The sequence below is a fragment of the Bos mutus genome, chromosome 12 (genome assembly GCF_027580195.1).
Source record: "Bos mutus isolate GX-2022 chromosome 12, NWIPB_WYAK_1.1, whole genome shotgun sequence".
NCBI lineage: Eukaryota > Metazoa > Chordata > Mammalia > Artiodactyla > Bovidae > Bos > Bos mutus.
Window position 1 is genome coordinate 16,287,970 of NC_091628.1, and position 11,634 is coordinate 16,299,603.

At 35.8% G+C, this 11,634-nt stretch overlaps 1 protein-coding gene and 1 non-coding gene across 2 annotated transcripts in view; both read left to right on the forward strand.

Annotated features, from left to right (window-relative positions):
* The window catches only part of LRRC63 (leucine rich repeat containing 63), a 32,555-nt gene extending 21,264 nt beyond the window's left edge, over positions 1-11,291 (forward strand). The window contains exons 7-11 of the mRNA XM_070380281.1: positions 1,378-1,476; positions 3,959-4,095; positions 8,674-8,757; positions 9,711-9,950; positions 10,499-11,291. Of these exons, the coding sequence (XP_070236382.1) occupies positions 1,378-1,476; positions 3,959-4,095; positions 8,674-8,757; positions 9,711-9,950; positions 10,499-10,556 (618 nt within the window). The 3' untranslated portion in view covers positions 10,557-11,291. The remainder of the gene's footprint in view (positions 1-1,377; positions 1,477-3,958; positions 4,096-8,673; positions 8,758-9,710; positions 9,951-10,498) is intronic.
* LOC138990313 (small nucleolar RNA SNORA48) lies at positions 891-1,035 on the forward strand. Its single transcript, XR_011466424.1, has one exon. It is a non-coding gene; the product is annotated as a small nucleolar RNA SNORA48 (small nucleolar RNA).
* Positions 11,292-11,634: the final 343 nt, after the last annotated feature.

The following is an 11,634-nucleotide window of genomic DNA, read 5'->3' on the forward strand; positions in this document are numbered from 1 at the left end:
TTCCACACTCTGTTCTTCTGGTTTTACGGAGGCTTCATTTATGGGTATAATTGATTAAATTTTTGACCATTGGTGATTGAGCTTAGTCTTTAATCATCCCCCTCTTCAGAGGTGAGGGGATTGAAAGTTCTAACCTTCTAATCACATGGTGGGTTCCTCTGATAACCAGTCTCCATTCTTAGGAGCTTTTCAAAATTTACTGCATTTACATAAGGACAGTTGTGCTATAAAGGGGTTTGTTATGAATAACAAGACACCCATTTTGCTTTTATGGCTCTGAAGCAACTTCAGGAACTGAAGATAAGGAAATAACTATTATGGCAAAAAATGTTCACATTGCTCTTATTGTCTAGGAAATTCCAAGGGTTCCGGGAGCTGGTAGCCAGGAACCATGGACGAAGTCGAACTATATATAAGAAATATATTTTGGTCTTTCAGATGACCAAATGTATTTTTTACTAAGTAAAAATATCACAATCCAGAACACATTTTATGCTATCAGTATAACCCAGATATCATAGGAAGATGAAGACACCACAAGAAAACTATGGATCAATACACTTTGTTAATTAATTAATAAAATTGCTAAATCCATGATATGATTAAGAAAAAAAGAAACTCTGAACACCAAATTCAAAACTTAAGGAGAAATCACATTTTCTCAGACATTAAAATAGAAAATAATGAAATAATAAGAACAGTATTTTCCCAATAAATACAACTGTGATAAAATGGAAAAATTTTAGTCCAAATTAAGGGATACATCTTCCTAAGTCAGAAACTAGCATATTTAGGCAGTTAAAAATCTTAGATAGATGTTAGATTAATAAAAAGATAACAGAGAAATAGAAGTAGAGACATGAAAAATAGAGGGTAAAGAGAATTAAATAACTCCCTGGCAACGGGCAAAGAGGCACCTGGTTGGTGGTGTTGCTCTTATATCAGTCAGGGGCAAAGCAGATGTCTAGTCCTTTGTTCATCCTAGCTTGATGCCTGGATTGGTGGCCAGAGCTATTTCATGCCTGGGGCACATAAAAAAAAAAAAAAGAGAGAATTAAATATAAAATATATGTATTTATTTCAGCATGTAGTGGACAGTGAATAAGAGTTTGCTTGTTATCAGTTGAAATAATGCCTGTCACACATATGACACTGTATTTATTACATGCATAAATACTTGGTAGTTTTCCTATTTTGTTTATTTACATATTTAAGAAATTATTATCATGAAAGGCTAAAGTAAATGAATGGAAGATTATTCTAGGCTTGCTATTATATCAAACATTGTCATTTAGATTATGTGCTCATCTTTTTAAACTCTTGTATAAAATATTTTGTGCATGGTAAATAACTTTTTCTCTTGTCACTTTCTTCTAGGGCTTTTTTCTCCTAAATTGTCCAGATCTAACACCTTTGGCTTTCCAGTTGATATATCTTAATTTATCATATAATAACATCTGTTACTTCCCCACAGAAGTAAGTCCATTTTATTATTGTATAGATTGTCATAATTTCTTACTATTTATAATAATTATTAGTTTAAAATAGACAATTATGGTACCCTGGAGTTACTGTAGAGTAAATGTATTTTGGATTGCATCCCAAAAGACTTACTTTCAAAAGTACCAGAAGTATAGTACATTTTTCTTAGGCTGTCCGAATGACACAATCCTCAAAAGATTGTGTTACAGTCTGGTTCTCAAATATGTTCTCATAATTAAACAATGCATGTAAAATTATTTTTTTCCTGATTCTGAATAAAATCTAAGATATACCTTATCTATGTTAATTGGAAGTTTTAAAGACAATCTTTAGTGACCAGGTAATATGATGTTGTAACAAGTATTAATTATCGTAGGCTGAAATAGGATATTCTGCTCAGTAAAACATATCAAGGATAATCAGATATGGGAAGAGGTAATTCAGTGTCATTTTATATAAATAAGTCATTATGACTAATGAGGACAGTTATAGCCATTCCTTTCTCCAGGGGGTCTTCCCAATCCAGGGATCAAATTCAGGTCTCCTGCATTGCTGGCAGATTCTTCACCATCTGAGACACCGGGGAAGCTCAGGACAGATTATGTTTTCTGTGTCTTTAGTCATTGTTTAATTGGTCATGGGGTGTTTTGTTGTTTTGTGAATTGGTTTCCAGAATATTGACTTTTAAAGCGAATTGATTTCCAGCACACTGACTTGCTTTCTGTTTCAAATATGCAGTATTGAAAACACACATTTTCATAATTTCTCTATAATATTGTGTTTTGCCTTTTCATCCTGTTCATGGGGTTCTCATGGCAAGAATACTGGAGTGGTCTGCCATTCCCTCCTCCAGGAGACCACATTTTGTCAGAACTCTTCACTGTGTCCCATGGATGAGATGGTTAGGCAGCATCACCGACTCAATGGACATGAGTGTGAGCAAACTCCGGGAGGCCGTGAAGGACAGGGAGACCTGGCTTGCTGCAGTCCATGGAGTCGCAGAGTTGGCCAGGACTTAGCGACTCAACAACAACTGTGTTTTTATTTTTGCTAGACGAGTTATTTTTTCTTTTTGAGTATGTCACACTAGTTTGCTTAATTTGACTAAGACAAATTGACAAGAATTCCTGAGGAGTGTAGGGATCTTAGTTCTTCATGTTAATTTTAACCTTTCTTCTAAACAGTTATATGTGAGACATATGGATCTGTCAAAGACTACTTTAACCACTAAAACATATAACTGTATGGGAGATTTTCTGTTGTAAAATATAAAGTGCTCATTTTTAAAGTGATAGAAATAAGTAGAACTTGCCATTAAAAGGCAAATCCGTGCTGTATAGCTATAGATAAAATATTCCATTGAAAATGGCAATATCCAGACTTGGAAGTGCTTTACTAGGGGCAGGCAAATGATGCCAAGTTAAATGATGCTTAGTGTAAAAGAAATGAATAGAAGACCAGAGGCTGGCATAAATGTGGTAACTGGATTTATTACGAGTTTCATGGAAAATTCAAGGTGGTAGATGCTGGCAGAGGACAGAGCCTACTGCAATAGTTTAGGATAGAAAAAGTAAAAGCAAAAATGGTAAATGTAACAAACCGTATAAATATTTACTTGGTCTCCTTTCTTCTCTTAGCCACAAAATCACATACAGTGCTAATTAAATAATGCAGGTCTGTAACATATACGAATGTAGTATGTATAACAATTATAGTACAAAAAAAGGAAGAGGGAATAGGGCTATTTAGTAACATTTCCATATCTCACTGGAATTCAGTTAGTGTAAATCTGAAGTAGATTCTGATAAGTCAAGGTGGATATTACAAGCCTTAGAGCAATCACTAGTAACTGGGGAGAATATAGTGGGAAAAAATCATTAAAGTAATTAAAATGCTGTACTATAAAATATTCAGTTGATGCAGACAAAGACAGCAGAGGAGGAGCAAAAATGACAAGACATATAGAACACTGTGAGTTAAACTGTGATGTAAACCCAACCATGTCAATAGTAACATTAAATGTGAGTACATTCAAACACCCCAGTCAAAAACTACAGTGTGTCAGACTGGATTTAAAAAAACAAGCCCCAGTGATATTCTGTCTAAAGGAGATAGAGTGAAAGAAACAAAGAGGTTAAAAATGAAAGTATAGGAGAAGATATATCACACAGGTATCTCTTACATTCCTCATTCTTTGCATAGTTGCTTCTTACAAAACCACGAGATTGATTAAACAGGATGATTTCCCCATTTAGAAAAGGAACATCCTTAAGTCAAGGATATATAAGTATAGTAGCTACACTATCTTACCAGATCATAGATATGAATGAGGGTTAGTTATTTTGAAGACTTAGCAAAGGTACCTATTGAGATATGTGATATATTGAGAAAAATGAGTGTAAGCTACTGATTTTTCTGCTTTAGTTCAAAGGGTTTATTGTCCTACTCATGTTTATTTCTCTTTTCTATTCCTTAGATATATTGTCTCAAACATTTACAAATACTGAATCTGAGAAATAATCCTATCAAAGAAATCCCGTCTACAATTCAACAACTTAAGCTCCTTAAATCTTTGAATGTTGCCTTTAATTTGATTACCACTCTTCCACCCGGGTAAGCTTGATAGTCTGAGATTATAAACAGAGAAAATAAAGAATTTATAATTTAGAAAAGGATCAATCTCCCTTTTGAAAGCAGCTAGCTACTTTTGAGCCATTTGATAATTCTTCTTCTGCTCCCATTAGCTGACTTGATTCTTTTTATCTTGTTAAAAAAAAACCAAAAACCTATAAGCTACATTGATGGCAATTAATGTGGGGGTGGTAAATGCACATCTAGACATGCGTTGTCTGAGTATGGATGAAGTCATCTAAAGAAGCTCAGGTGAGAACTTTATACCTATCCCTGGGGAGCCTCTTTGGATGTGGAAAGAACTCTGAACTTGGAATTAAGAATTCTAGCCTTATAATTGAGAATTTTCTATTTGATCTGGAGAAAATCACTTAACCATTCTAGACCTCAATTTCCTAATCTATAAACTAAGAATCTACCTGTATGATATCTCAGATCCTTTAAACTCCAGTAAGAATGTTGACATATGGATATAAAAGAGATGGATTTTTTTTTTTCCACATATGGACTGGTAACTGTTTAACTCCTAACGAAAGTTTTGAACCAAAACCCTAACCAAATGCCAAAACAAGGTATTTCTTCTAGATAGATTTTAACAAACTGAATGTAAGTTAAGGGCAACAAGTTAAGAGCACAGGGACTCCTAAAGAGTTGAATAATGTTTTGCAAAAGAGGGTTCTTATAGTAATTAAGAATGTACATCAAAATTTGTTTATAAAATTGTTCATCTGGCATTGTTTGCAATTAACAATCCAACAAGATCTATATTCATACATTGTAAAACTATTCGGTCATTTAAAAAATTAAAAAGTATGTAAAAATTATATCATTACTGTGTAAAAATACTTGTATACATATAAAATGTATTAAACACACATAAAATGTATTAAAAAAGAAAGAATCAATTCTAAGGGAGTAAAGATATTGCATTATGGGTTTTATTTTTGTTCAACTCCTCTATATCTCCACAATAACATAAATTGTAGTGCCTTGCCCTGCCTTGATATGAGAATCAGCCATTTCTCTTAGGAAATCCTATTTCCTTTTTAATTGGAGGATGGTATTTCAAAAGCAAGAGCTGGGTGCTGGATAGTCCAGTTGCTACTGGAATGATATTGCTTGTAGACACTCTCAGTGGACAGAGATAAGTAACTGAAGTATATTAATCTGTGTGTACACACATGTCTATAATTGTTTCTGTGTGTACATACACACATATGTACACACAACTCACCCTCTGAAGTTATGCAGGCGTGACTGTAACAAAGGTTAAAAAAAAAATCTTAATTTTTTTCTCAGTGAATAACAGGAGAAAAATGACATAGAAAATTACCACTTTTAACTGACAGACTGAAATTTTTGCCTTGCTTTTCTGATACAGTTTGATTTGATTAGCCAGCATGTTCTTTGGGAGAGAGAAGCTGTTTGAAATAAAGAACCTAAGAACATGCTTGTGAACATACTTACTTCATACCTGAAGTAAGAGCTGATTCTGAAAATGAACAAATTTATTTTCCCATATTGCCATTGACTAAAGATAGGGATTGAATTACTTTATGCCAATATATCTGAAGAACTGAGTGGTATGTTTGATTTCATACTAACTTGGATAAACTATTAATATTCTTATAGCTTCCATTTTTAAAAATCTGTAAATAATATTAATAGTAATGCAGTGGTCCAGTGAGCACTAAGATCATCCTAAATTGCCATGAACATATGATAGGCTCTCAATAAATAAGTTGTATTTCATGGTAGTGTGATGTTATTACATGCAATTATTAATGCTGGCACGATCTTCAGAGCCATCACCAGGGGTCTGGTTTAAATAGCTCATTGCTCAGTGATGTGCTGATAAATAAAACAATGAAATAAATGTAAAACATTCTATACATCCTAAAAATTGTGATAGATTTTTTACTAGTAGGGTATAGATTGTCAGACCAAACTGAGGATTTTTAAACAGATTGCTCTCTAAAACAGATTGCTCTCTAAAACAGATCGCTCTCTAAAATCCTATATAAATGAGATAAATTTCATCTCTAGAGCCTATAAAGTTTCTTAGCTTTCTCAGTGCTGCCTACAAGCCCAATTAAACATCACAATCAACAAGAATATATTATCAAAGATGAAAGCCTGGAATCAGACTAGTTTGCCTGTACTAAAGAAATAAAGGAAGACAAAATGATTCTAGAAACTTCCTGAGGTAAAAAAGTGAAATAACATAATTTTAAATAAATAAAAAATTGGAACAGACAGTGTTAATATTTTCTTTCCAGAGGTGAAAAAGTCTAAGATGAACATTAAACTGAAAAGGTTTGTTTATCCTTTTTTTTTTTTTTTTTTTTGCTTTTCTATTTGATCTCATTCATTTCTCAGAGCAAATGATTTAAAATTAACCAGGATCACCACACCTTTCGAACTATGATGCTGGAGAAGACTCTTGAGAGTCCCTTGGACTGCAAGGAGATCCAACCAGTCAATCCTAAAGGAAGTCAATCCAGAATATTCATTGAATGGACTGATGCGGAAGCTCTGATACATTGGCCACCTGATGTGAAGAGTCGACTCATTGGAAAAGACCCTGATGCTGTGAAAGATTGACGGCAGGAGGAGAAGGAGGTGACAGAGGATGAGACGGTTGGATGGCATCACTGACTCAATGGACATGAGCTTGAGCAAACTCTGGGAGACAGTGATTGGTGTCTGCAGTCTGTGGGGTCACAACTGAACAATAACCACCATGCCTTTCGTTCAGTTGTGATTTCCTAAATACTTTTGATGTGCTTGGCAGCATGCAAAGCGTTAGATACATTGAAATGTAAAATTGAATCCTTGGCCTCCAGAATGTCACTGTTTAGGAGACAGACATTTGTCATATAGCGTGACAAATTCTCTGATAGAGGTAAACAGAGAAGCACAGAAGAGGCTGCTCACCTATTCTGAAAAATTCAGGAAGAGTTCCTTGGAAGAGTTGACTTCCAAGTCAAGACTTAAAAAAAGGAAGCTATTTATCAAAGGGTCAAATTTTGGGGAACTGGAGATATGTGAGAACTGGGCTAATTCAGGGAATTTTAGCAAACAAATCCTGGCCTATATGTGAATATAGGGTGAACTGGACAAGTAGCCTGGGGACAGATCATGAGGACCATTACAATCCACACAAAAATAGTAGGAAGTTATGAAATATTCTGTTCATGGTGCTTTAGTTAATAATCATGCAAGTAACTTTTCATCTTTATGGAAAACAGGAAGGTATTTGATAAGAGCATTCACAAAGAGGGGATAATTACTAGGGATTTTGGTGAATGTCATACTCAGCCTTTCCATTCCAGTCTTCAAGAAGCAACTCCCACTTCCCTCCTCCAGACAGGGCTCTCTGCCTTAGTCTTCGTATTCTTTGGTTCTTACTTTTAAGTACTTCACTTAATTGGAGAAGAAAATGGCAACCCACTCCCATATTCTTGCCTGGGAAATCCCACGGACAGAGGAGCCTGGTGGGTTACAGTCTGTGGGGTTTCAAGAGTCGAAAACGATTGAAGCAACTGAGCACCATACTTCGCTTAATGGAAGGAAAAATCAAGGATATTTCCCTAGGAAAGTCTTAATGAGACTGCACTGGGTTGGAAGGTGTCCCTCAAAAGTTCATCTCCGTGCAGAACCTTAGAATGAGACCTTATATGGAAATAGGATCTTTGCAGATGGAACTGGTTAACAAGAAGTCATACTTGATTAGGGTGGGATTTGAGGGGGCTCTAAATCCAATAAATGGTGTCCTCATAAGAAGGCCACATGAAGACAGAGATGGAGACTGGAGTTATGCCTCACAAACCAAGGAACACCAAGGACTGCTGGCAGCCCCCAGAAGCTAGGAGAGGGGCAAGGGACAGCTTCTTCCTCAGAGCCTCCAGAGGAACCCACTCTGCTGATACCGTGATTTTGGACTTCTGGCCTCCTGTACTGTGAGAGAATAAATTTCTGTTGTTTTAAGCCCACCCAGACTGTGAGAATTTGTTCCGTCAGTCCTAGAAACTAATACAGCAACCAATAAAATATATATTTTAAAATATTGTTAAGAATTTCTCAGCATATTCTCAGGTGGCACAGTGGTAAAGAATCTGCTTGCCAATGCAGGAGATGCCGGGGACAGGACATCTGATCCCTGGTCAGGAAGATCCCTTGGAAATGGCAACCCACTCCAGTATTCTTGCCTGAAGAACCCTATGGACAGAGGAGCCCGGCGGGCTACAGTCCATGGGGTCTCAGAGAGTCAGACACCGCTGAGCACAAGGAATTTCTCAGGTGGTTTTTTTTCTAGGTGGGGCTTTATCCACTCCAAACATTTCTAATCAGTCTTAAGGGATAGATGAATTATTTTAGGAAAATTATTGTAATTATACCATCTATAATGCAAACAAAAGCCTATTTGTATAAGTTTCAAGATCTTAAAAATATATGATTTATCTCTGTACTTCCACCTACTGAGGAATGAAATGATTTATATCCAGTAATGATAAGCATATAAACATTTTTACAATTCATTTTCTCTTTCTATTAAAGGCTATTTTGCTTGCGTTATCTTGAGGAACTTGATATTTCCTACAATAGTATTGCTTTTATTCCAAATGATATCCAGAAACTCAGGTACTTTGCAAGTAGTAAGTACCCACAAGACATATGCCCCTTAAGGATAGAGCAAAATACAGTTATTTACTTCTTTACATTCATTTAAAATCAAACTATGTAAATATTATCTTATCTCTGAATGCCTTTTACTAGATTTTAGTTGATTTCTAAGGAGCATTATTATCTTTAGTAAAATTTGATCATTTTATTTCTGCTTTTCTAATATTTTGACCAATTATTTAATTTCCTGTGTAACAATTTTCATATTTTCATAGAAGAATTCAGCCTGTTCATATTTGTTATGGCTGATATATTTAATTTTTTGCCTTCTGTTTAACATTGTATTTACTGTCTCTTCACTTTCTCCTTTTCATATCTCTTTCTTTTTTTTTGGAGATTTTTTTTTTCAAGATGCTATTTGTTCTCTCTTTTTTTTTTCTCCCTTGTTAATTTTGGAACTCCACTGAATTTTCCAAGTCTATTACTGGCTATCTTTCCTTCCCTAAAATTCATAAACACATTTTTTCCTTAATATTTTATAAAAAGCTTCACCTAACACAATGGTCTGTCTCCCCCCCCCATTGCTGCCTCAACTAATAGTTGAGACTTCTCCCCTGAATGAAACAAAATGCATGTGTTGATGTTTAATTTGTCTATGAAAATAAATTTTCTTTGTATCCCTATTATATTATACGTTATGTAGTATAACATTCACTCTGCTATGTTTGTGATTCTTTCTTTTTCCACAGTGATGACTTGTTGCACAAAACATGTGCTTTAACGCTACCCTTTACACAAATGCGCTAATTTGCGTAATATATCAGTTGGTTGCTTTTTAAGTTAAATCTCTGGATTTTAAGGAAATACTTGACACTCATATTTTATTACTACTAAGTTTTATACCAATTTTGGGGCACACGGGGACAGATGTCCACTTTTTCCTTTTAAAATATGGTTTCCTTTGTTTGCAGATCACTTGAAAAATTGATGGTTGATGGAAACGAACTGACTAGCTTTCCACATGGAATTTTAAAGCTTAACCTGAAAAAAATCCTATTTGAGAATAATTTCACTAATCCTATTTTTTGGAAAGAGAACTCTATGAATGATCCACAACATCTTACTCAAATTGCAGCTTTGTTCTTTCTAAAGAATAATCTACATAAATATTATAATGTGATCCCAGAGGAAATCCAGAAGTTACTAAAATGGTGAGCAAATTCTGAAGTCCTTTTTACAAGACACACTTTTAAGCTTTTAAAATACAGTTTATTATAGGGCCAGATGATAGTTTTATAGTTACAACACACACACCTCACACCACACCACACCACACATGCAATTCTTTAGATTGTTCCTCTGGCTTTTCTGGCATAATAATATATTCAGCCGATCTTCTAATACTCTCAAGCTATTACTTAAATCTAAGGTGAAGGACGGATTGCGGAGATGGAGCTGGCAACTTCTATACAGTTTTAGTTAAGTCTTTTCTGTGAACCACGAGGCTTTCCTGGTGACTCAATAGTAAAGAATCCACCTGCCAATGCAGGAGACTTGGGTTCAAATCCCTGGGTTGGGAAGATCCCCTGGAGGAGGAAATGGCAACCTGCTCCATATCCTTGTCTGGAAAATTCCATGGACAGAGGAGCCTGGTGGGCTACAGTCCGTGGGGTCACAAGACTCAGACACGACTGAACACATTCCTTTGTTATTTTGTTTTGTATTCCCCAATTACTAATGAAATTTTATTTTTTTGGAGGTTCTTGGACGTTCAAATTTCTACTTCTGTGAATAGTCCGTTCATGTGCTACTGTTAAAAGTACTAATGAGCCGGTGTCTTTTTTTAACTGACCTATCAGGAAAAGGTCAGTTTTCATTCCAATCCCAAAGAAAGGCAATGCCAAAGAATGCTTAAACTACCGCACAATTGCACTCATCTCATACGCTAGTAAAGTAATGCTCAAAATTCTCCAAGCCAGGCTTCAGCAATACGTGAACTGTGAACTTCCTGATGTTCAAGCTTGTTTTAGAAAAGGCAGAGGAACCAGAGATCAAATTGCCAACATCTGCTGGATCATGGAAAAAGCAAGAGAGTTCCAGAAAAACATCTATTTCTGCTTCATTGACTATGTCAAAGCCTTTGACTGTGTGGATCACAATAAACTGTGGAAAATTCTGAAAGAGATGGGAATCCCAGACCACCTGACCTGCTTCTTGAGAAATCTGTATGCAGGTCAGGAAGCAATAGTTAGAACTGGACATGGAACAACAGACTGGTTCCAAATAGGAAAAGGAGTACATCAAGGCTGTATATTGTCACCCTGCTTATTTAACTTATATGCAGAGTACATCATGAGAAACACTGGACTGGAAGAAGCACAAGCTGGAATCAAGATTGACGGGAGAAATATCAATAACCTCAGATATGCAGAAGAAACCACCCTTATGGCAGAAAGTGAAGAGGAACTCAAAAGCCTCTTGATGAAAGTCAAAGTGGAGAGTGAAAAAGTTGGCTTAAAGCTCAACATTCAGAAAACGAAGATCATGGCATCTGGTCCCATCACTTCATGGGAAATAGATGGGGAAACAGTGTCAGACTTTATTTTTTGGGGCTCCAAAATCACTGCAGATGGTGACTGCAGCCATGAAATTAAAAGACGCTTACTCCTTGGAAGGAAAGTTATGACCAACCTGGACAGCATATTCAAAAGCAGAGACATTACTTTGCTAACAAAGGTCCATCTAGTCAAGACTGTGGTTTTTCCTGTGGTCATGTATGGATATGAGAGTTGGACTGTGAAGAAGGCTGAGCACCGAAGAATTGATGCTTTTGAACTGTGGTGTTGGAGAAGACTCTTGGGAGTCCCTTGGACTGCAGGGAGATCCAACCAGTCC